At 34.1% G+C, this 25,796-nt stretch overlaps 3 protein-coding genes and 1 pseudogene across 5 annotated transcripts; 2 read left to right on the top strand and 2 right to left on the bottom strand.

Annotated features, from left to right (window-relative positions):
* Nucleotides 1-1,030: 1,030 nt before the first annotated feature.
* LOC107644001 (uncharacterized) lies at nt 1,031-1,802 on the top strand. The gene has a single exon (XM_016347767.3). It carries the CDS (start codon nt 1,134-1,136, stop codon nt 1,596-1,598), a length of 465 nt encoding a protein of 154 aa, XP_016203253.1. The 5' UTR covers nt 1,031-1,133; the 3' UTR covers nt 1,599-1,802.
* A 4,700-nt stretch (nt 1,803-6,502) lies between these two features.
* LOC148565839 (uncharacterized) lies at nt 6,503-7,808 on the top strand (annotated as a pseudogene).
* A 1,633-nt stretch (nt 7,809-9,441) lies between these two features.
* LOC107643998 (RING-H2 finger protein ATL46) lies at nt 9,442-20,120 on the bottom strand. 3 transcript variants are annotated; one of them, XR_015883729.1, is made up of 3 exons: nt 18,244-20,113; nt 14,356-14,622; nt 9,442-9,561 (listed from the first exon to the last, which is right to left on the bottom strand). XR_015883729.1 is itself a non-coding variant. In XM_016347762.3 (2 exons), the coding sequence occupies exon 1, from the start codon at nt 19,438-19,440 to the stop codon at nt 18,247-18,249; it is 1,194 nt and encodes a 397-aa protein (XP_016203248.1). In that variant the 5' UTR covers nt 19,441-20,120; the 3' UTR covers nt 17,251-17,629; nt 18,244-18,246. The 3 variants fall into 3 exon arrangements, 2 of the variants coding, with proteins under 2 accessions (XP_016203248.1, XP_016203250.1); XM_016347762.3 differs by lacking the exons at nt 9,442-9,561; nt 14,356-14,622 and adding an exon at nt 17,251-17,629 and having other exon boundaries at nt 18,244-20,120; XM_016347764.3 differs by lacking the exons at nt 9,442-9,561; nt 14,356-14,622 and adding an exon at nt 17,908-18,136 and having other exon boundaries at nt 18,244-20,096.
* Nucleotides 10,271-12,218, bottom strand: LOC107641018 (T-complex protein 1 subunit zeta 1-like). The gene is made up of 7 exons (XM_021124401.2): nt 12,153-12,218; nt 11,899-12,005; nt 11,647-11,761; nt 11,415-11,501; nt 11,055-11,259; nt 10,823-10,917; nt 10,271-10,411 (listed from the first exon to the last, which is right to left on the bottom strand). Exons 1-7 carry the CDS (start codon nt 12,201-12,203, stop codon nt 10,271-10,273), a joined length of 801 nt encoding a protein of 266 aa, XP_020980060.1. The 5' UTR covers nt 12,204-12,218.
* Nucleotides 20,121-25,796: the final 5,676 nt, after the last annotated feature.

Raw genomic sequence — 25,796 nt, 5'->3', positions numbered from 1 at the left:
GTTCTATATTATTAATTATCGATAAAAACTATTGATGTAAATTAATGAAAATTGTAAATTAATGTTCTACAATTAATGTTTTATATCATTAATTTATAAATATTAAAAGACAAATTTTATTAATAAGATTTTTTAAATACAATTTTAAAAGAATTAATTTGATTATTAATTCTTTCTATATATGTTAGAGGAAGAATATTTCTTTTTTCTCTTATCTAAACATAAATCTTAATTTCTTTCATTCATGCAAATCTAACTCAATTATGAGCAAATAAATGATGATCAACTACTAGAACACCAAATAAACAAATGATAAATAACCAAAAAAAAAAATGAATCACATTTTGTTCGATATATAGAATTTCAATGAATAGAATTTTAATTTAAGGATTTATTTTACACTATTAGTATAAAAATATTTTAATAAAAAATTATTTTTGACATCCACTTAATAAATTCTCATCTATCTAAAAGAATTATAATAACTTTAATTATATATAGTATAAACACTTACCCAAAAAATAACACAATTATTTTTAAAATTGAAATAGAAAATAATTTAATAATAATTTAATTTTAATGTATTATTTTTTTTCTAAAATTAGGAATGAATTTCAAATTCGTAACCTTTAAATAAGTATAAAAAGACTTTAATATAAAATAATTTTACAAATATATATTTAAATATATAATATTACATCAACAAAAAATATTATATTATATATTAATTATATGAATAATATTTTTAAAAAATAAATATAATTAAACGATTATATATAAAATATTTTAGGCTGTGAATACTAATTAAACTCTCCAATAATTCCCTTATGTATGAATAGGAGAAAAAAAAACCGGTAGATAAGAAATAAAAAACAACTACACAAGTGCTTGAAGTTGAAGGAAAAAATAGAAAAAAACAACCGGCATTTCCCGGTATCAGTAACTATCCAGCCGTTACTTACAGCTTTTATTGTTTATCTATTTTCCGTTATTTATTCCCTCACGTTCTTCATTTGCTCCCCAGTCAAACTCAAACTAATAGCATCGTGAAAAAAAGAAAGGGGAGAGGGGGAGAGAAAAGAAAAAAACCGTACCTTCTTTTCTTTCTCTTCCTCTTCCTCCGGCCATTCACCATGTCGCTGCCGCACAAACCTGATTACTCCGCCACCAGCGACGACGACATGCAAGAGGAGCGGTTCAACCAGAACAGAGGTTGCAACTGCTTCTGCATCCCGTGCTTCCAGCGATGCTACAGGGGGTCGCCACACTGGGAGGGGATACGGTCGGAGAAGAAGGAGCAATGGTGGAAGCGATGCTATAAGAAGGTGCGAGAGTGGTCGGAGATTTCGGCCGGACCGAAGTGGAAGACGTTCATACGGCGGCTGAACTATGGCGGAGGAGGAAGAGACCGCCCGTACATGAAGAACGGAGGGTTCCACTACGATCCAATGAGCTATGCGAACAACTTCGACGAAAGCGCGGTTAAAAACGACGATGACGCAGTTGCCGCGATCTCGTTTTCTGTTCGGTACGCTTCCCTTCCGAACTCTGCGAAGTCGTCCATGGATCTCGGTAAGGACGCGCCGGATTTTTCGTGATTGTCACGTGCCGTCTGATGGGGAGGAGTAAGAGGAGGGGGACGGGAGAGAAGTCGGTTATTTTTATTTTTTTTATTATTTAATTTTTTAATTAAAATTGCAAGTAATTGTAAATTGTAAATTTATATGCTGGAAATAAAAATTAATACAGTAGTGAGAACTGAGAAGTTTGTGTAGTACGTAGGTACGAGAGTTTGATATCAAAATTGTCCCGACAAAATTCGGTGGAAAATATATCATTGGATTAATCCGTTACGGACTTTCTTGGGTAGACAAGAGAATATGAATAATACGAACAATAAGTTGAAAATTTAGCTCAATAAAAATAAAAAAAATTACTTAGATTACTCAAATTAAAAATATCATTTTGTTATTTTAAAATTTTAACTATCTTTTATAATTTAATTTATCAAATTAACATCTTTTTTCACTAAATATTTTGCGGTCGCTTTTATAACAAAATAATCATTTAATTAAAAATTAAAATAACTATTTGTATATACATTGAATATTCGGTATATTTTACTTGTATTTACTTAAACTAACAATCTTTTTTAAAAAATATAATAATCATCCACCAAACACAGTAAACTGAACAACTGGCATATTATTTGTTATCAATGCATGAATTTGTATTGCTTACTTTATTAGAATGTTCACTCTCCACATCAAAAGACACATAAGGGGAAAGGCGCGACTGGCAGAGGAAATTGCTGTGCACGGTGAGACTGCGACGGTGTCAGCGGGGCTGTGGTGGAAATGCACGAGCGCTGCTGCTAAGGGATCTACCTTTGCTAGGAAGGGACAGCGACAAATATTTACAAGCATAAAAATATAATCTTTTAAATAAAAAAATATTTATAGTATAATTTAAATCGATTTTAAAAAATTGATATTTTTTATTACTAATTAAATTGAATTGAATTGTTTATATCTTATCCAAATTTTATATTTTAAATTGTAAAATTAATTATTTTTTTAAATTCTTTTAATTTTTTTCTAATTATCCATAAAAATGATTTTTTTTAGGAGGGAACCACGTCTAAGCAAACTCCTCCTAGCCCAAAAAAAAAATGGAGTTGCCTAATTAAAGATGCTTTTATTTGTTTTGGAAAATAAAAAACTTTTAATTTATTTCAAAAAATCTCCTCTAAATAAATATTGAATAATACCTCAAATCAATCCCTAAAAAATTTTTGACAAATTTTAATCACCAATCACTTTTTAAATTTTTATTTTATTAGACAAATCAATCTTCATATTATATTATTCGTTTATATAAAAAGACTGTTATGGCTTTTACTAAATATTGATAGGATCTAATTTCTTTAATTTTTTTTATCAAAATTTGATATGAAAATTGATATGTCTAACAAAATAAAAGATTAGGAACTGATTTGATAATTAAAATTCGTCGAAGATTAAATTATTCTTCTAAAATTTTGTTGAGACTGATTTGGAATATTAATAAAAAGTATTAAATAATAAAAAAATATACTTAATAATATTAATATCACTTAAGGAAACAAAAATAAGAAATTTCACTCCTTTATATGAAGGAAAAGTATAGAGAGACAATAAAAGTAGTAAACAATGTGAATAATAGAGTAAAAAAGGAAAAATGAAATTAAAATCATAAATAAGATGATTAATTAATTATTAATAATTTTATATTTCAAAATTTTAAAAATGGTAAACCAAATCAAAAATGGTGCAGTTACATCGAATATCATGCTAACTTCCCTTCTCCATTCGCGAATTCCGGTCTGCAGAGTAATTCAGCCGTCGTTTCACTTTCCCGTTCTCCGGTCCGACGCTACCGAGACTCCAGCTGCCGTCGCCCAGCCTTCAGTTGACGTACGCCGCCCAGCCTCTCTGCAGACGTCCGATCACAATCAAAGCCTCAGCCTCAGGTTGCATCGGAGCAAGAATCCATTGACACACCAGGCGGTGATTCCCTCGAAAGTGTCGGCACCGCCGCAACCGACAGTCAGATTGCAGGCGCAATTTTTGTTTCCATCTCCTCCTTCATCATTTGGGTGCTTGAATTCACCGTTCGGCCTTTCCTCTTATCCTCTGTTATCTCTGGGTCTGCTATTTTTTCCAAATTCAGGTCAATTAGGGTTTCCGTAGCTTCCTCTTTCACCAACCGTGCCTGTTCGAGCTCTAGGTGGAGAGGTCTTTGAGGTAGGTAAGAAGTAATGGGCAATGGTCAGAATATGACGTTGATGATGGCTTTTGATCTTCGGGTTATAGGATTGGTTTTTTTTGTTAGTTCTTCTGTTCATTTATCTCCTTCTTCTCCTATTTTAATGGTCAGTTTAGGATGGTCATTTTAGTAGGTACGCAGATGGTTATTTTAATTTTTACGTGGATGATTTTTTTGATTGGATTGAGTTTAGTTATATATAATTAAAATATGTCAGATGTTCAATTCATTAGTTATACGGATGATTATTTTTATCCTTAAGTAAATGGTTTTTTTACTAGGTGTGAGCGTTGCCGGTGGCGACGTTGGCAAGCCAAGCAGCGACGGTGAAGTGGGATAATTATTGATGAAGGTAAAGGTGGCAGTCGGTTGGAAAAGAAGAGGGTATTAAAGTGAAATGTTTTGGTAAATTAGAGTTTGGATGGTTATTTTTTTAGAATAACTAATTGAATTTTTTTATTTAGGTAATTTGTGAAATATTTTTTATTTTTTACATGTATTGAACTAAATCTGCAGCCCATTGTTCACATTGTTTAGATTTCCCATTATCTCCCTAACGGAATTGTTATTATTATAATTCTTGAACCATGCATTTCTTCATTTCTTTCATTTTGTTAGTTTGTTAATTCCCCCAAACCTTTCTTTTGTTCTTTAAATTTGAACTTTCTTTGAGGATCATGTTTGTAATCCTTGATATAATAAGAGTAGGAATTGGCAGGTATGCGATAATCATAGTGATAGAATTCGTAATTTGCACAAAACCAATCGATTTTTTTACTGAAGTAATCGATTGGTTAGTAAACAGAAGTCCTCTACTCTACGTTGTTCACAAAATAATCAATTTTTACATTAAGCTAATAAATTGGTTTGCGATGAATCTTTTCTTTTTTTGGAATTGCTCATAAAACAATCGATTTGTTTATTCCAGAAATTGATTGTTGAGTGAAGAATTTTTTTTTTACACAAGTAAATTGATTTTATTATCTATTTAATTAATTGGTTGAAAAAAACAATTGATCGGTTGAGTTATCTAATTGATTGGTTAAAAAACACAATTGATTATGCTTACTCAGTATATATTTCTTTTGTACAAATAACAACTAATTGTTGGAAAGATTTTTTGGTAAGTTTCTTCGTTTTTGAAAAACTGGAAGTAAGACGGAGAGGATAACTAGCACGGAAATGGATATTCTTAATTTTTTTAACAATTAAGAGAGTAAAGTATGATTTTCTATCATTAATTTTATAAGTAGGACCAAAAATAAATATAAAAGAGAGAATAGTAAAGAATTAGAGATAACATTCTACATTTTTAATTTTTTCTTTTAACAATTGAAATGATCCATTCCCAACAAACGCTGCATATATACTTCCGCACTCCAATGATTGTCATACCCATTCTGCATTCAATCGTTTGGATATGCCCTAAAACCCATAACCAATTGTTTTTTATTCATAAAAAATCGATTGGATACGGATAAACATCAATTTTTTTCACTTAACACACATTTCGCTCCATTATTTGCACCATTTTAAATTTTATTTTAAAAAATTTAATGATAATCGATGTGTATGTCTGACAAATTGATTGGACCAAATTATACAATCTATACTACAATTGTTGATTATAATATACCTTACCTCTAGGTTGATTTTTAATTTTTAAATAAAAAATATAATTTTAGGATTTGAGATTGTGTTTCATCTATAACTTGTGTATCGATTGACCAAGTAAAAATTGGAATAGAGGACATATAGCTTTCACAGTTATAATTAATTTTGTTGAAACACAATCGATTGAATATGAGTTTCCAATTGAGGTATTTGAAATCATAAACACAACTATCCCATTAAAAAATAATCGATTCTTTTATAGGTGAATAGTCAAAATCGTTCCTGAAAGATATTTTGATCTCCATTTTTGTCCTCGAAAGATAAAATTAATAAAAAATGTCCCCAAAAGTTACCGACGTTGATCGAGTTCGTCCTTCCGTCATCTCAGTTGCTGAGGCGTGTAACGTTTGCTGAACTGGAACGTTAAGTACCAGCGTAGCACAGACCAAAATGACGTAGTGTCAATCCTCCACCCCCAAATCAATGGAACGACGTCGTTTATGGTCCTGAGTGGGATATTCAAACGTTTTTCCCATCACCTCCTCTCATAACAACCCTCTTCAACTTTCGCTCCAAAACCCCTCGTCTCTTCTCTACTCTAGGACTCTCTGCTCTGAGACACTTGCCTATGATCAGAACCTCCTTGTGTACTTGACGATTTGTGTGGAGGAGTTGGCGCTACTACATTGGAAAGTTGGAGGAGCTCGCGGAGAACTTACGCTGTTGGAGGAAAGAACAGTAACTGTCATAGGGTAAGATTTAATTTTTTTTTATAGTTTTTGTTGATTTTGTAATGTTGGTGTGCGTTGGTTTATGTTGACGTAGTTCTAAGAACCATTTAGTGAGACTAGGGTTTGGAGTTGACGTTGCTAGACAAGGTATGATGTTAGGAAGAACATGTTTTGTATGCGGTTGCTATTAGGGGTTTCCTAGTTATTGGGTTATTCTGGTGTTTGGTCTTAATCGAGGGTTTGCGATGATTATGATTATGTTGTTTGCTGTGTGTTTACATGCAGTTGTTAGGCTGAAGTTGTTCCATATTTGGTTGTTGACTAAATTTATTTGATTTTTGCTTTTGTAGATGGAGGGTCCTCCTATGACGTTTGTATTTCACCATGGTGGGAAGTTTAAAAAGGATGAGGGTGGAAATCTGTACTATGAGCCCGATCACACAGAGATGTTAAAGGGAGTTGACAGTGACACACTTGATGTGTTCTTTGTGAATGGTTACTTTAAGGAACTGGGATATGCTGAGGCTAGGGAATGTTGGTGGAAATCTCTAGGAGTTCCCCTTGAATCTGGGCTGAGGAGGCTGGCCACAGATCATGATTTGATTGCAATGGTCAAAGATTGCAGGAGGAACTTCAATTTGATCAACATGTATTTTGATGTTCAGAGCCATTTGTGGTTGATGAGCAGGAAGAAGATGTGCAAAAAATTAAGCCATCCCAAACCAAGAAACATCACTCTCAACCCACCAAGTTACCATCCCACCCAAAAGCATGCTCTCAATCCTCGAAGGCCTCAGCTGATAGTAGCAGATTATCCTCTCAGCCCTCAAAGTTGCCTTCTCAGTCCACTAAGTTGCCTACCCAACCCCACAAAGGTACCAAGTCAGCCCACTAAATTGCATACCCAGCCCACTAAGCAACCCCTTCAGCCCACTAAGGAGCCCACTAAGCCCACTGGACCATCATCTAAGCCCACTGTTCCATCTTCTAAGCCCACTAGACCATCATTTCAGCCAACCAAAAAGTTATATCACCTTGTTGAAACTCCATCACAACCCAAAAAACCCTATAGTCAGCCTACCAAACCTACCCCTGCTCCACCTCAGACCAAAGCAAAGACCAAGGTCACTACCACCACAAGAGCTAGAAGGCATGTGAAGACATTAGAGGTTGAAGAAGACAGTGACTCTCATTACTCCTATGAGAGTGATGAGGATAGCCTTTACAAATCTCCAAAGGTACTAGGAGATGATGAATATAGCAGTGACAGTGATGATGGTGTGAACTCTACAAAGGTGAACAAAAAAAGTGAGGTAAAAAAGAAGCACAAGCCTGCTAAAACCAGATTAGCAGAAAAAGAAATAGAGACTGACGATTAGAGCTATGAAGCTTCTGACGATGATGATGACTGTGATTCAGGTATTTGACTAACTCAATTGATATGTGCTGGTGATTTCATTTGGGTAAAATGACTAATTACATTATGGTTTTGATTTGGCAGACCTAGAAGATAATGATGTTGATTATGGTGATAAGGATCTCAAGTCATGGCACTCAGAGGACTCAGGCCAGGAATTGGACTCTGATGGGGAATCACCAACCGTCTATCCTCAGTATAATGACAAGGCAAAGTTCGGGGACCTCAAAGCAGACTAGAAGCCATGACAAAGTTATCTAGTCACTGGGCTCCCCAATGGTGTGGGGATGATAAAGAGAAATTGTTTGAAGTTCATGGCTGGCCCACAAACATGGTAGTGGACTTGGGAAAGCACACTTGCAGTTGTAGGTTCTGACAACTCACAGGTAAATCAACCAAACCCTTTAATTCCTTCCCTTACCCTCACTTAGTCAGATTTAATTTTAGTTTTTTCATTACATTTGTATGTGCTGGCCACATGGATGATAAAGAGAAATTGTTTGAAGAGGAATTGTTTGAAGTTCATGGCTGGCCCACAAACATGGTGGTGGACTTGGGAAAGCACACTTGCAGTTGTAGGTTCTGGCAACTCACAGATAAATCAACCAAACCCTTTAATTCCTTCCCTTACCCTCACTTAGTCAGATTTATTTTTAGTTTTTTCATTTCATTTGTATGTGCTGGCCACAGAGATGCCATGTATGCATGCAATTTTAGCCATTCAGGATAAAAATGGTAAGAGGACTGAGGAGTATTGCCATGAATGGTTGACGATGGAGGCGTATAAAAGGACATACTGTTTCAATGTTAACCCAATGAAAGGACAAGATCTGTGGGAGAAAACATCGTCACCTGCCCCTGTCCCACCCCCAATTAAGCCAAAACCCGACAGGCCTACCAAGAAGAGGAGAAAAGACAAGGGTGAATAGCCAACTGGGTCAAGCACCAAGATGAAGAGGAAGTACAACCCAATCCGGTGCATGTATTGTGGTGAAGTTGGACACAACAAGAGAGGTTGTGCAAAGAAGAAAAAAAAGGATGCTGAGGAACAAGCTAGACAAATGCAACTTCAGCTTGCCCTTGTTAATGAGCCTGCTCCCTCTACAGATGAAGCAAACACCAACAATGAAGTTCAATCCCATTCTCTTCCTCCTCCATCAATCCAGCCACAACCTGATGTGGAAGTCAGCCAACCAGAAGGAACCCCACCAATGCAAGATACCTAACTACCTGTTCAAGACCTTTAGGTTATTTATTTACTGCTTTATCTTTAACACCACTTGCATTTATTTACTTGAAAAATAATGGTTCTGCAACTGGCCTATGCAGGGTGCAAAGAGAGGAAGGCCACCCAAATTGCATATCATTAAAAGCAAGGCAAGATTGAATGCCTCCACCAAGTCACTTGTGGCCATATCTGCTGAGAGTCTGAGACATTGAAAGGAACAACTTCTGCAATTGCAAAGAAGATGCAAACTTTCATGACATTTGTGCCTACTCCAGGCTTCAAGCGTCCAAGAAAGAAAGATTAACATCTTTAACTAAGAAATGTATTTTGTATGTCGTTGCAACTTTGCTTTTTGGGAACAGGGTTGTGTAAACTGGTTGTGTGATTAGGATCATTTTAGTTAGGCCTATTATGTTTTTTGGTTTAAGTGAACAATTCTATGAAACTTTTGTTTTGGATTACTCTGTTAACTTGTGGATCCTTGATTACCCATGTGGTGTGTCTACTAAGACAATATGATATGATTATGATATTTGTTATGGATTATAACAATGATCTTGTCTATTCTGATGTATACAGCTTTTTGGTGAATAAATACTTAGGGTTCAAACATTACCATATTGTATTTTCAGTGAAATCCATCATGCTCAAACAATAAGTTTATGTTGAATTAAACACAATTAAACCCTACTTTCATTCATAAGTCACATCATCATTACATATCAACTAATTCAATCTCAAAGCTCTAACAACACCTCTAAACACTACAAGGTTTTTGTTTATCTGTGGCAGTTTTTTTTCTTATTTGTGGAGGTTTATAACCCCCACCAAATGATTTGTGGGGTTCCTAAAACCCCTAAAATTTGAGATGCCATGAAGTCTTTTGTGGGGGTTTTTAAAAACCTCCACAATATATTCAGTGGGGGTTTTGTATGTGTTTAGTGGGGGTTTTATATAGAACTTTTGTGGCAGTTCTTGATCAATATTTGTGGCGGTTTAAAACCCCCACAGAAAAACTTTTTCATTTTAAAAATAATAGCTATTTTGTGGAGGTTTCAAACCAGTTAATATAATTTTTAAAAATTAATCTACATTATTATTACACTACTAATTATTTATTATTAAAAAAATATTTAATAGACAGAATATAAAATTAAGGACAGAAGCTGCATGAGATGACATAACCATCAATAGACAGAAGCTGCATGAGATTATAACTGTATAATATTACTCCATGAAGCTGCATGAGATGACATAACCATCAATAGACAGAAGATCATATCTTCAACCGCAAATAAAGTTAAGAAACTAGAAACACACTATACAAATGCCACATGAGAGTCAAATCCCAGAGATAAAAATCAAAATACTGCCTAAGTTTTTATTTTAGGGGTGTAAAGTTCTTAAAATATAACTAATTACCAAAAGAGAGTGGTGAGGGTACCAAAGCTTCTGTCTCATCAATTCCAGTCTTTACTTCGAAAATTTTTTGCTTCTTTTGCTCTGCATATTCAATAGACTGAAGTACTTTGATCTATATATTACCCCTTGGACTATTTTCTTAACTTCATTAATCAGATATTGCCTAGCAGCAACTTCAAATGCACCAGCACCCTGAAGATGACAAGTAAATACATGTCAAGCCTATCATAAACATCATAACCACGAACTGGAAAATCATAGTTGTGTGTTGTAGGAGGTATGAATTCTATGAAATACTATTATAAAAAGGTAGAAGCATAATTCCTTTTATTCAACATGAATTTAGCTATAAATCTTTCATTCCGTTTCATTAACTACTCCAAACAATTGGATTCAAGCACAAATATTTAAAGGCAACAATAAAACTCTCAAAACTATTCAATCAATGCCTGGCAAATAAAAAACACTTTTGCCCAAGAAATCGTAAAATCATATTCATTTTCCCTTAGATCCAACTCAAGCATACATGAGGGGGTTATAATATAATAATATACAAGAGCAGGAATCAAAAGAACAAAGATTTATGCGGGGAATGAATCTTACCAAAACAACAGATTCATCTTCAATGGTGTTCTTGACTGCCCTCAAACCATCACGAACAGCATCTTTAATTTGAGCTATTGTATGGTCATTAGGACCTGTACCGGTACAACATTATTCTATATTATCTCATCTTAAATCCACCAGCAGAACCAAATCAACAAAATGCTAGAAAGATTAACAAAAAAGATGAAAAACAAACTTGTTTAAAATCAAGGAGCCATAGATAGTGTACTTTTAATCAAGATTGTGCAGGAAGAAGGATTCTTCACATTTTCCACAAATGTATATTTCTCTTCACCAAGAACGTGTTCGTATACCAACCCTGCCCAACCCAAACATTCTGGAGTCAAATCATCTACAGAGTTTACAGCTTCTCCTCCACAGGCCAAAACCAATCTTTCCATGTTTCTCCTCTTTGTTCTCCGAAGGGCAATTATCTAGAGTAAAAGAAAAATCAATCAGCAAACAGAATACACAAGGTTTTTAAAAAAACAATAAAGAATTAAAAGAAGAGGGAAAAGAGCTATGCTCACAATATTGGTAAAATTTAAAATAAATGGAGAAAAAATTTGGAGATAATAATTTTACTTACTCCTTCCCTTGCAAGCATATCAAGTGATGGGGGATCGATTCCTTTTTGATTAATCACAACAAAATTGCTATCATTACCGAAACAAACCTGCATACATAAGTATGGGGTCAATTTGAGAAGAGCAGAATCATGGAATTAAAGTTAATGCCATTACAGCAGAGACAAAAATTTGTGGCTACAAAATAAACTATAGGTACCAACATATATGAGAAAGTCCCTTCTACATATCTACCTTATTTTTCAGTTCAATGATTTTTTTAACTCTCTCATCAACAGAACGCCTTTCAGTTGCAACCATAGCTTCCATCTGTTCCGCATTTGAGTAGAAAAAGCCTGCATTTATCTCACTGTAGAGGAAAAACTCATTTTATCAGTCTAATAGATAATGGCCTGACATCATATATGAAGGTGGACATAAGCATGTAAGTTTGGTGAAACACAATTTGATAAATCATAATCACTAATATCAGTTTCGCTTGATTACCTTTTTTCATACTCCAAAGACATGTTGCAAGTCAATATGTAGCAATTCTCTGCACGTCGCTTCATATTAGGATGCCTAGAACCATGATCAAGGACAAGACCCTCAACCTATAAAAATAAAAACCATTTAATCAACTGATTGATTGCAAGAAATATTGATCTGCTGAACTGCAAAGGTAAAATTAGCACCTAAAGGGCAATGTTACTAATGAAGCATAACAAATATAATCAATGATAGTTAGCATGCATGCATACCAAGCGTGTGTCAACATCAAATTTGTACTGCATGTGCATGATCTCCACCATAAAAAGATCAATTGCTTCCCCAGGCTTCCTAATGCACAGAACCTATCATTGTAAAACCAAAATTCACTAAACACTCAATTGTAGGAGGCCCAGTGAGACTCAAAATCTGCTTATTCAAATGACCAAGCAAAATAAATAAACTAAAATGCATCATATTTAATTTATAAACAAGGATTGAAAATGTTAACAACTCAATGTGTACTCACCGCCTTCACAATTATATATCAGTTAATTTATCTGCAAGTGACTCATAAAGCTGCAAACATGATAGAAATTAATTAAAAAAATATACAGCTGTTATGTTGAGAATGAAAAGTATTTATTTGTTTATTTGGTCTGTAATATGACCAAATGTCATCTAAAACAAAGATAAGACAAATTATGGTTTACCTTTGTCCTTACTGTTGTTCTTGCTACCATCTTGAGAATATCTTTGTCAGGCTCGTCACCCATCACAACAAGAGTCTTAAACTTCTCAAGGAACTGCAGGGTTGCTTTTTTAGCAATCTCAAAACCATCAACCAACACGCGTGGATGCATACCTAGAAGATGCAAATAGTCATCTTAATCATGCTGTAAGGAGTAGATGGGGGAAATGAAATAATTAGGTACTTCCACACACATTTTAAAGGACATCTCTTTACAACTAAACCTTTTATAGTATATGATTACATTTATTTATTGGATACTATATATGATTACAGTTAATATCACCTTGCCCCTAGTGAACTATCTTTTTTCTTATTGAAAGAGAAGGCCTTGAATAATTGTTAAACCACATTGTTCAGGTGCAGTACAAGAAGCTAAAGTACTTCAAAAATTGTAGTGGAATTTGATTTCTCAATAAGACTGAAAGCTCAATTGTCAAAAAGTTCATACAAATAAAGATCCTAGTTCAGTTCATGGAAACCATTACAAAGTAGGAACAAACCCTCACCTCAATTGATTAATCAAAAGGAATTGATTTTTCTCTCGGAACAAGACCACTGATAAAACCCAGCTTAACCTGCTTAGCCGAAAATGCTGTTGTCTCTTACAGAACATAATTTTCCAAGTGTCTCCTACAGAACAAGGTTACACAATCAGTAGCAGCAAATTTATGCGGATACTTATTTTTACAAGACAATTACCTTAGAAATTGACATATGTAAGATTTTGAGCTATATGACAGACAACAAACCTATTCTTTCATGGATGACTTTCTCCAAAGCCTCCAGCTCAATCAATCTCCTCTGTGGCTTTAATTTTGAGCTACTTGAATGTTTAGGAAGTTAGATTCTAAACTTTACTGGTATCACAAAAAAACAAAGAAACATGAGTGATAGAAAATTAGGAATTTAAAAATCCTAAATTGAGGGAAAATGTTGAAAGATGTAAAAAGATCTAATGTAGCACTGGTGGATGGACTTGCCTATACCAGACTTGAAGATGAGAATATGGAGGCGGCGCTCGAGCAAGTTCTCGACGGTGAGAGAGAGGACGTAATCGAGCTTGTTCTACGTCTCGTCGAGGAGGTCGTAACGGAACATCCTCAGAGGCTTGGGCGTTGCAACCAGATCTGGAGAGGCGATAAACCGCAGTGGCGACGACAGTGGCGATGGTGATGCGAGCTCTCTCTCCTCTCTAAATCTCTCTGTTTCGCTCTTCTCTTAGATCTCCTCAGCCATCGGCACTGAGTCCACGCCCAAACCGTGCTCCGAGTGCTTCACATCTGCCGGAGCAAAAGCAGAACAAGTTGCAAAACCTGCCGGGAAAGACGAGGCAGTAGTGACGCCGCGCGGATATGACGCGCCATAGTGAGAGGGAGCTGGCCTTGGGCTTCAGAGCTCTGACATGGTGGCGCGTTGATGTAGGCTCAAATGCGGGTAAGTCGGTAGTGGCGGAATGAGTTGGAGATGCGGCATCGCTGTGTTTCTCCTCCATTGGAATCAAAAAAATTCTGTTTAGGGTTTTGGAGTTTCACCATTCTTTTTTTTTGGTGGGTTCGTTTTGTTTGGATGGGAGTTTTAATTATGCATAAAAAGTGGGAGTTTTTCTATAATCATGATTGGGAGTTTGATAAATTGCCACAAAGAAATTATTTTATGGAGGTTTTTAAAAACATCTATTAAAAAACTTCCACAAATAACTAAATATCTTGTAGTGAAAGCACAACAACATAACACTCCATCTATAGCTTTACTTGGAGATTGATGTGAACAACAGTGATGCACAAAAGACAGTAGCCACAACCATTGCAATTGAGACGTACATTATTAGCATCTTCATTGCTCTAACTTCACCCTTCAAGCTACCCAATCTCCATGACACATTCAGTCTCCATTCATCAATAGTCACCACCAACCTCTGCATCAGTTTCTGTCCCTAGTGCATACCCATTATCATCAACCCACCTAAAGAAGTTGCAGTGGCTTCCCTTCTAAATATTTTCAAAAAAAAAAAATCAATTTCAACTGCCCAACAAAATAGACATAGGAAAATGGAAAACAAAATTAATTTATCCTAACCTAACTCACTGGTATCTTGCACAAGTGTGAAACAACCTATCTGGATTCTCTCTTGTACCAGACTTCTTGATTGTCATCTTCAACCCGCAAAAGCATGTCTGGTCCTTGATCTTCCTCCTCCGTCGCATGGAAGAGTTGGAACCATGGCTACCAATAGAGTGAAACGGCAGGTCACCATTGCGGCTTCCACTCATCATAACAGCGACTCAACAAACATACAAGGTCATCTACTACGAGAATCACGCACATTTATGCTTCAGATTGGGGTTAGGTTAGGATTGTAACATTAGGACTTATTTGAGCTAAATAAGCAAGCATATCTGCTCAGCATTAACGTTAGCCATGCTGGAGTGTGCCACGCTGGCATTTAATGTTCCAACTTAGCAAACGTTACACACCTCAGCAACTGAGATGACGGAAGGACAAACTCGATCAACGTCAGTAACTTTTGGAGACGTTTTTGATTAATTTTATCTTTCGAAGACGAAAATGGAGATCAGGATATCTTTTAGAGACGATTTTGACTATTAACTCATTCTTTTATATATTAAATCGATTAATATAATTTTTTAATCGAAGTATTTAACGCCAATTATTACTTACTAATCGATTGGTGTTACATTTAATTGATTGGACTAACCATAAACACGATTATCCCATTTGTTTACTAACTGAACGGATCAAAACAACAACAAAAAAAAAAGTTTTAGAAATCAAATTAGTTAAAGGATTCATGATCATATTGTTCTATGTTTTTATTATTTTTAATTGTTCATGATGTTGATGAAAATATAAACGACGAATAATAATATAAAGAGTAGATTTTTAAATAAAATAATAATTGAAGGGTTAATTAATAAATAAAATTAAATAAAGACTATTTGATAATTACAAAAATATTTAAAAATTATTTTGTTATTAAGACTATTTAATAGTTCAAACATTGTTGTTGAACCATCTAATCCTTTGCCTACCTTTTTGGTGGTTTAGAGCGGTGAAAGTACTTTTTGATCTCTTATAATCTTAGACTGCATTTGTTTATAGAGACGGGATAATGATAATGAAACAAAGATACAAAAAACACAAAATTGTATTTAACAGATGAAACATTGACAGAGATATGTCCAGAGATAATAAATTAGTATATTTTATGTCCACCCTGACACAGAGACACTAAAAAGAAACACAACTTATTTTTTATTTTTATTATTCTTATTAATTTTTTATAATCATATTTTTTATTATTATATTTTTTTTTCAAATTTTTTGAATAAAAAAAATAAATTAAATTTTCATAATTTATTTTACTTTATCACCAAATAAAATATAAAAACACTAAATTTTATGTTTATTCTCAATGTTATTATCCTGTTCTCAGAAACAAACACAACCTTAAAAACCAGGGTAATTTTAAAATTTTCCATCAATTGTTAAGCTATTGTGTAGTTATGTCTTTCAAAATAAATATATCTAATTTAAGCCCATACTTCTGTAACTATTTGTGTGTTAATTGGAGACCAAAGGATGCCTGGTATATGTAGGAAAAAAAAGGAGGAACCACGGTAGAAGCAATATGTTACGTCCAAGCTATTTCGAAATTAGTTACTAAAACTGCTTCCTCATTATCATCATCAAGCTCTTCATCACCACCTCCTTCTTTGTCAAGAGGATTGGTTAAAACTCTTGGAATTGAACAACACTACACACTAAACCATGCCTAATTATCCATATCCCTTCCTAATTCTTGTGAGCTAAAATTTAAAAGAATATATATATATATATATAAGTTCATTTTGAGCAAGTTCACCTTTCTCCACCATAGACAAATCCACTTCTCTCTTTAATATTTAATTTTATTCATTCCCCCAGTTTTTTCTACACAATGGTCGTGACTTACTATAATGACTAAACTATTGCTAGGCATAACTAGAGAGTCGAGGACTAAAAAATAAGAACAAGACATGCACCACTTTTGTACATAACTGGTTTCTTCAATCAACTATACACTTTTGTCAGTAGAATCAAACCTGGCAAGCAGATCTACATACCAAGATTCTCAAAAATTAAGACACACATTGTGCACCAAAAGAATAAATACAATACCAGTGCTACTATTGGATGGTTTTTTTTTTTTTTTTTGGTCAAGCTATTGGATGGTTGATACTTGATAGTCCATCATATGAATGGGCCTACGTACACTACGCAGCTCTGTTGGTTTGTAATCTGATCTTCTAAAAAAATGCACTTACAATATCAATTTCTCTGTGACCTAATACTCTAGATATACTTGTATGTTCTTGAAAAAAAAAAATGAATGTACTCTAAGGAGCATTTACAATCATTTATTTTTTAATTTTCTATAATTTTTAAATAAAATTTAATTTTGATACATAGTCGGTATAAAGCAGTTTTACACGTGTATCAAATTACGTAACACCATGTCAGCAAAAATAACTACATTTAACATTTATCACATGAATGATCATCCAAAAGAATAGATGCGATTGGACGACTATATAAAATGTTTTACAGTGTCAATCCATCAAAATTAAACTCTCAGTAGTATATACTAATTGAATTCATAAAACTAAGTAGTTATAAATGTTGAAGAACATACCAAGTAAGCTCCAAAAACATATAAGTATTTCTCCCTAATACGTACAAGGATTTCTCACTAATACCCCTCTAACCTTATTTAACTCTAGCCCTTTTGGACCTAATTGATTGTCATTATTATCATTATCATCATCATTAAGGAAATAAAAAAGGTAAAGTGAGTTATGATATCAGCATGGACACATGGGAGTTGCAAAGTGACCCCACATCACTGCATCTACAGCCAATTTTTTGAATCAAGGTTGATGGATTCTACTATACAGCTTTCATGGATCCCACCACCAATGCCCCCAAGTGCCCAGCCTATAACATTATAGTAGTACTAAGCATAAACAAAAGTTTGTATTCACACTCCAAAAAAAAAAAGCATGTGAGATTCATAAAGTAAAAGAAGAATTAAATAGACAAAATTAAAGGCTAAAAAAGCTAAAAAATGAAAAAAAAAAAAAAAAAAAGAAAGAAAGAAAGCAAATGCACTTGCCACAGTAGTCATGATCTGAGTAGACACGCAAATACTGATGTTTAATCTAACACAAATGACATTGAAGGAGACAACCTTAAGTTCCACAACCAAATTCATATACTGTATAAACTCTGCCATTCTAATTACTATTGAGTAGATGGTACAATTTTTTTGGTCCCTGGAGATGATAAATCTATCTAGCAATGATGTGTTGAATGTTGGATTGTTGACTTTTACACTATGAAATGAAAATAACCAGAACAAGAAGAATATATCAACATTCAATAGAGTTAGAGGATCTGTTTGATGAAGAAAGAGATGGATTCATCTTCTTGACCTTCTTAACACTGAATCATAATAGTTGTACATCAATATTATAGCACAATCAGTAATCACGGTTTCAAAATTAGCACACCCAAAATTTTTCTTGTGTAATTCTAAGAAAATTGGATACCTTTCATGCTTCTTCTGCTTCCCTCATCCTAGGCATGTCTGAATTAAGATAAGAAGGCATGCCAATATGAGCCTCGGAAGAACTTGAAAACTTTCCCTTCTTTGGCCACAACCAGATTTTGGACACTGAAAAGCTCTCACCTTTACTCACACTCCTAATGTTCTTTGCATCCATATCCCCTTCCAATGCAGCCTTCTCAGAATGTTGTTTTCCTTCGGCAGCAAGCCTCAATTTGCAATCACTCCGGTCATGATTCAAGGCTATCCTGAGTTCTGAATTGGCCACAACATACTGATAAGATCCCATTGAAAAACACCTTCTTGCATCCAAATTACTGCTACTTGTCTCTCCTACTACTCCACCCTCCTCACCAGTCTCCACATCCATCTTCCGGAATTTACCGAGCCTTACGGGGAAAATTCCCCTTTTCTCATCATTGATTTCTTCAACCACAACTTTCTTCTGCCTATTTGTACATCCATTTTCACCATCACAAGGCCACCCTTCATCTTCCCTCAAATCATCAAAATCAAACATTGGATTCTCCATCGAAAACCCCGGAGTAAGGAGTGTCCCTCTACAAAGAGGGCAAGTGGAATTCGAAAGAAGCCATGTGTCTATACAACTTATGTGAAACGCGTGGCTGCACATAGGCAACAACCTGAGGTTATCCTTCTCAGAAAACTCACACAGACAAACAGCACAATCAAATGGCTCCTTCAGCCCCACAATCTCCTTATACTGAAAAACCGGAAGCGCGTCGATGAAGGCCTGATCCAAACCAGAATCATGCAGATGGAAAAGCTGCTGTAATTGTCTTTGTAGTGCATCAGAGGTTGAAATCTCGTGGTTTCTATTAGATTGAGCAGATGCAGATGAAGAAGGGTGCTTCATGAGAAATCTAACAAGCAGATGGAGGACACCAGAGATGAAGAATAAAACTGCAAGAATTACTATGATGAAAAGAACAGCAGGACTAATCCTAGTACCAGAAGATGGTGATGAAGATGAAGATGAAGATGAAGATGAAGCTGAAGAAGATGTTGAAGGTGTGGACAAATATGGTGGCGGTAATAGTGGTGGTAGTGGTGGTGGTGGAGGGTAGTAGTAGCTCAAGTAACCATCTTTTTGTTGAATATGGTGGTGAATCCTTGCCATCTTCAAATGGGTGTGCTCAAAAATCCAATTTTGGTGCATGCTTTGATCTGACACACCCCCCCAAATTCCCACACAGATCACAAAGCCCCACCCATAAATAAAGATATGCAATTTAAAGTCTCAAATTCAACCCAACATAAATCCTAGTCACATTTTGACACTATAATAATAATAATAATAATAATACAACAAAAGTTCCCCTAACGAGCTTGCAGCTTTAGGCACTCAGATTCCAAAGAGGCAATAATACAAACATGTATCGTACAGGATTTACAAATCTTTATTATATATATCTGGTGAACGAATCATTTCAGACTGAAGTAACATACAAAAAGTATATATTGATAGACTAATTATAAGACATAAAATTGTATATATAGAATTTTTTTAACTGAAACTCACCCAACAACTGGTGTGTTATAGTTTCAGTTAAAGATGTTGAAGACTTGAAGTTCTAAAAGCGAACTAAGCTATAATGAACTCCATTGGTTCCTTTCCATGCTTTCAAGGTAGCTGAGGAAAAAAAAACCTATGAGAAGGAAGGAATTAAATAAAAAAGTGGACTTTGAGACTCGTTCTCTTGGCTATTATGTGTTTGTCTGTGTGTGATCTAGAAACAATAGAAGGAAAGTGGGGTTTGTGGGAAGAAGGGAAAGAATCCCAAGAGTGAAAGGGTAGCACGGGAAACAGTTCCCAAAGTGAAAGGAGGGTAAAGAAAAGTAATTCTATTAAACGCACTTATTTTTCTCCGCACTTGCCATGGCAGCGCGTGGACCTCATTTTGGAGTTTTTCACCAACAGGATAAGACATTTGAGTAAACAATTTAATTAAATTTTTTTTTAAAAAGATAATTTAAATAATAAATAATTATATTAAAAATGGTTTATAAATAAGTTATTTTATGTTTAGATTTTTAGTTCTAAAAATATTTATTTTATAAAAAAAATAGTATTATGAAAGAAGTTATTTTTTTAACTTTTTTATAGGCTTTTAAATAACTTCTTAAAAAGTTGTAATTTAGTTTTAAAATTTGAAACAAACATTAATATTATTATTTTTTATAAGTCAAAAATTCAAAAAAATTACTTTTGAAACTTTTCAAACGGACCCTAAATGTGTTAGGCTCATTTTTTTGGATACGAAGGTTTTATGTATGTTGTGTGTTTTGTTATGAAGTTTAGGTGCGTTAGACATTGATGTGATTGGTACGTTCTAAAATTTACAAAGTTGGTACATAAATTAGATCGTCTAATTTGTGTGAGGCTGAAATTTTGAATTGGCATGGTGCTAATTGGACCGTCGGATCACAATAATTATTAAATTTTTTATTTTGTGATAGAGCAAATCGGACCGTCTTGCCTTAAAAAAATTATTTTAAATTGCTAAATGAAAATCAGACTAACCGATTTGTTTGGATATATATAAAACAACCCGTTCCCCAGTTATCATATCTTTCTTTTTCTTCTTGTTTTTCTTCTTCCCTCAGCTCCCTCGAGAGTTCTCTCCTTCTCTAGTTGTATTTTTCTTTGTGTTTCAAAAAATTACAATAAAATTCATTTTGAAGTGAGAAAAAAAAAAGATGATAGAGTTGTGTTAAAAATATATTAGAATAAAGTGATAATTTGATCCTCGAAAATTTTGACCTAGGACTAATTTGTACTTGAAGAAAAAAAAAATTTTCAATTAAGTCTTCTATGATAATAAACGGTGGACATGTATGTCCTTCCGTCAATGGATAGTGCAAAATAAAATAGAGTTGTTCATATATTTTATTATCTACAGTAGTGAATGTCCTATTGCTATCACATGAGCATGGAAGCAATGTAGTTTTGGACAATGAAACATTCATTATCTTGAGTTTTCATATAACATTCATAAACTATTCTCCATTTATAACGAATCTTGCTAAAACAGGTGAAATTTTGCTCTAAAAGTTATTATCTACATAACAATCTTTCATAAATAGACACGTCATAGTAGTTAATGGTATATATAAGCACTGTCGTTAAATTTTACGTGATAAATTGATAGAAGGACATAACGTGTCCACTATTTGCTATCGTGGAGGACTAAATTAGTACTTTTTTTTCTTAAGGGGCTAATTAGTCTGAACTCGAAATCTTCAAAAACCTAATTTTCACTTTACTCTTTTTGTTTATGATCAGATTTTGTTATAATCATCTGAAGGAGTGAAATTTTTATGTGAGAGTCTGTTAGATATTGTTATTCCATTCACAATCTCATTTGAAGAGCTAAAAGGTGTGATTTGTAAAAAGATAAATTCTCAAATATCAAGGAGAGTGTCATATATTTTATATAAGTATCTTATATTAGTATTTAGTGGATTCGTTCAATTTCAAACCAAATATGTAACTGACGAAGCGAGCATGCAAGAGATGTTTTCAATGTATATTGAAAGTCACTTCCAGATGTTGTTCATTGAGTTGTATATTGAGTTCGAACAATCTGAAGTCGACCAAAATATTGAACGAAAAGATCACAATAGTGATAGTATGGATGAGTTTGAAAGCAACTACGAGTTCGTTGGTCCAAATGGAGATGAAAATCAAGCTAACGGCACTATGGAGGCAGAAGTAGCAAATGCCTAGCAAACCAACATCCGTTTGAAGAGCCATCTTTCATGTGCGCGTTGAATTTGGAGGCCATATATATACCGGAGTTTCCTGAATATATGAATGCAGGTACGTAATTTAGATATTTATACAAGAGATTAGAATTTTGTTATTTGTTATCGATTAATAAGTTATGTGATATGTGAAAATATAATTAATTAGCATTTGTTTATGACTTTATTTGGTTAAATTTAAGATAAGGTTGTATTTTATTATTTATTTGGTTAAATTTAATTAGCATTTATTTACGTATTTATGTATTTATTTGGTTAAAATTGAGATAATTACTTAATTATAAATAAATATATGTATATATTTATATTAATTTAGTGAATATTTATTCTTGATGTGTATAAATTTAATATAAGTTCATAATGATTCATTTATAATTTATAATTTATCGATAGATTTTACTTTTAATTTAACTTATTTAATATTTATTTATTAAATATTTATCTCATAGTGTCGTTCTAGCAGAATTTCCTGTTGTGGCAGATGGTAAATTTGTCATGAGAATGGAATTCAGTTTCAGGGAAACTATTATTACAGCAGTAAAAGATTATACCATTCGCAGAGGTGTAGACTACTGGGTGTATGGTTAGAACCGTTGACATTTTATGCCAAGTGTACACAGTATAAGTTAGGTTGTGATTGGCTTATCAGAGTTAGCATGATCTACAAAAAGTATTGTTGGGTTATAAGGAGGTATAATAGTAGTCACACTTGTACCAGAACCACCATTTCTCAGGACCATTTGAAGCTGGATTCCAACACAATTTCAGAAGCAATAAAACCGTTGGTAGAGGCTGACCCCTCTATAAAGGTGAAATCAGTTATTGCGGAAGTACAGTTGAAGTTCAATTCCACTATCAGTTATCGCAAAGCATGGTTGGAAAAGCAAAAGGCGGAGAAAAAAATATTCAGAGGTTGGAAAGTATCGTACGAAGCTTTGCCCATATGGTTTGAGGCCATGTGTCAGAAGGAGTCATCAGCTGCTGTCCATTTTGAAACTATGCCTACATATCAGGACGATGATTTGGTTACTAATATTTGGGTGTTACATCGAGTCTTCTGGAGTTATTATCCTTGCATTAGAGTATTCAGACATTGCAAACCAGTTATCAAGTAGATGTGACTCATTTGTATGGAAAATATAAAGGTTATTTGTTAGTTGCAGTTTCACAGGATGGTAACAACAACATCGTCGTGCCTATTGCATTTGCGATCGTAGAGGGAGAGACTTCTGATGCATGGCTGATGAGCGGATAATTTATACACTTTTTGGCATTATTTTTACATAGTTTTTAGTATGATTTAATTAGTTTTTAGTATATTTTTATTAGTTTTTAAATAAAAATCACATTTCTGGACTTTACTATGAGTTTGTGTGTTTTTCTATGATTTCAGATATTTTCTGGCTGAAATTGAGAGACCTGAGCAAATTCTGATTCAGAGGCTGAAAAAGGACTGCAGATGCTGTTGGATTCTGACCTCCCTGCACTCAAAGTGGATTTTCTAGAGCTAAAGAAGTCCAAATGGTGCAATCTCAATTGCGTTGGAAAGTAGACATCCAGGGCTTTCCAGCAATATATAATAGTTTATACTTTGTCCGAGTTTAGATGACGCAAACTGGCATTCAATGCCAGCTCTCTGCCCTATTCTGGCGTTAAACGCCAGAAATAGGTTACAAGTTGGAGTTAAACTCCCAAAACAGGTTACAACCTGGCGTTTAACTCCAGAAACAGCGTAGGCACGTGTAAAGCTCAAGTCTCAGCCCCAGCACACACCAAGTGGGCCCCGGAAGTGGATTTCTGCACTATCTATCATAGTTTACTCATTTTCTATAAACCTAGGTTACTGGTTTAGTATTTAAACAACTTTTAGAGATTTATTTTGGACCTCATGACATTTTTAGATCTAAACTTTGTACTCTTTGACGGCATGAGTCTCTAAACTCCATTGTTGGGGGTGAGGAGCTCTGCTGTGTCCCGATGAATTAATGCAATTATTTCTGTTTTCTATTCAAACACGCTTGTTTCTATCTAAGATGTTCATTCGCACTTCAATATGATGGATGTGATGATCCGTGACAATCATCACCATTCTCAACCTATGAACGCGTGCCTAACAACCACCTCCGTTCTACCTTTGATTGAATGAGTATCTCTTGGATTCCTTAATCAGAATCTTCGTGGTATAAGCTAGAATCCATTGGCAGCATTCTTGAGAATCCGGAAAGTCTAAACCTTGTCTGTGGTATTCCGAGTAGGATTCAGGAATTGAATGACTGTGACGAGCTTCAAACTCACAAGGGTTGGGCATAGTGACAGACGCAAAAGGATCAATGGATCCTATTCCAGCATGAGTGAGAATCGATAGATGATTAGCCGTGCGGTGACAGCGCACCTGGACCATTTTCACTGAGAGGACGGATAGTAGCCATTGACAACGGTGATCCACCAACACACAGCTTGCCATAGGAGGAACCTTGCATGCGTGAAGAAGAAGACAGGGGGAAAGTAGAGATTCAGAAGACAAAGCATCTCCAAAACTCCAACATATTCTCCATTACTGCATAATAAGTATTATTTAATCCATGCTCTCTTGTTCATTTGTAAGTCAACTGATAATTATAATTGATATCCTGACTAAGAGTTACAAGATAACCATAGCTTGCTTCAAGCCAACAATCTTTGTGGGATCGACCCTTACTCACGTAAGGTATTACTTGGACGACCCAGTGCACTTGCTGGTTAGTAGTACGAGTTGTGAAAAGTGTGATTTACAATTGAGAGCACCAAGTCTTTGGCGCCATTGTTGATGATCACAATTTCGTACACCAAGTTTTTGGCGCCGTTGTCGGGGATTGTTCGAGTTTGGACAACTGACGGTTTATTTTGTTGCTTAGATTAGGAAAAATTTTTCTTTTTGGTTTAGAGTCTTCTATTATTGTTTTGGTTGAATTTTTTTTTTAAATCCTTATTTTCTCTTTTTAAATTTTTCGAAAATTTTATAAACTGATAATTGAGTTTTTCTGTTTGAGTTTAGTTTCATATTTTAAGTTTGGTGTCAATTGCATATTTTTATTTTCTTTTAAATTTTTGAATTTGTGTTCATTGTTCTTTCTTAATCTTCAAGTTGTTCTTGTTTATTTTCCTTGTTTGATCTTTAGTTTTTCTTATTTTGTGATTTTTCTTATTTTTCTTGTGAATTTTCGAATTATTAGTATCCAAAAAAAAATAAAAATAAAATCTTTTATACATTAAATACCTTATTAAAACATGTTAAATTTATAGCTCAATTGGCTAGAGCGTTGTGCTTATGTTCTTGGTAATTGGCTATCTTCTTTTTTAAAACTTTTTTTTAAAAAATAATTTTTCTTTGACTAAATCTTATGTCAATTTTTAAGTTTGGTGTTCTCTTGTTAATTTTTCTTTAGTTTTCGAAAATTTCATTGTGGTTTGCTAAAAAATTTAAGTTTGGTGTTCTATCTCCATGTTCTTGTTGTTCTTGTGAGTCTTCAAGGTGTTTTTGAGTCTTCCTTGTGTTTTGATCTTAAAATTTTTAAGTTTGGTGTTCCTTGATATTTTCTCTCCAAAATTTTCGAAAATAAGGAGCATTAGATCTAAAAATTTTAAGTTGTGTGTCTTTTGTGTGTTTTTCTCTTTCATCCTAAAATTCAAAAATAAAAAATATCTTTTCTAACTATTTTTAAGCAAATATTTCGAAATTTTTCATAAAAATTCAGATTTCAATTTCAA

The sequence above is a fragment of the Arachis ipaensis genome, chromosome B5, assembly GCF_059453495.1.
Source record: "Arachis ipaensis isolate K30076 ecotype BB chromosome B5, ASM5945349v1, whole genome shotgun sequence".
NCBI lineage: Eukaryota > Viridiplantae > Streptophyta > Magnoliopsida > Fabales > Fabaceae > Arachis > Arachis ipaensis.
The sequence above is the reverse complement of the archived record's forward strand: the minus strand, read 5'-3'. Positions and strand labels throughout refer to the sequence as shown.

Excerpts from the sequence above, each read along its gene's own strand:
- LOC107643998 (XM_016347762.3), bottom strand. The coding sequence starts at position 19,440 with ATGCACCAAAATTGGATTTTTGAGCACACCCATTTGAAGATGGCAAGG.
- LOC107644001 (XM_016347767.3), top strand. The coding sequence starts at position 1,134 with ATGTCGCTGCCGCACAAACCTGATTACTCCGCCACCAGCGACGACGAC.
- LOC107641018 (XM_021124401.2), bottom strand. The coding sequence starts at position 12,203 with ATGGTGGAGATCATGCACATGCAGTACAAATTTGATGTTGACACACGC. Across the intron at positions 11,502-11,646 it reads TCATTGAACTGAAAAATAAG|GTTTGTTTCGGTAATGATAG; the intron begins GTAGATATGTAG and ends TTATGTATGCAG. Across the intron at positions 10,918-11,054 it reads CTGCACAATCTTGATTAAAA|GTCCTAATGACCATACAATA; the intron begins GTACACTATCTA and ends GTACCGGTACAG.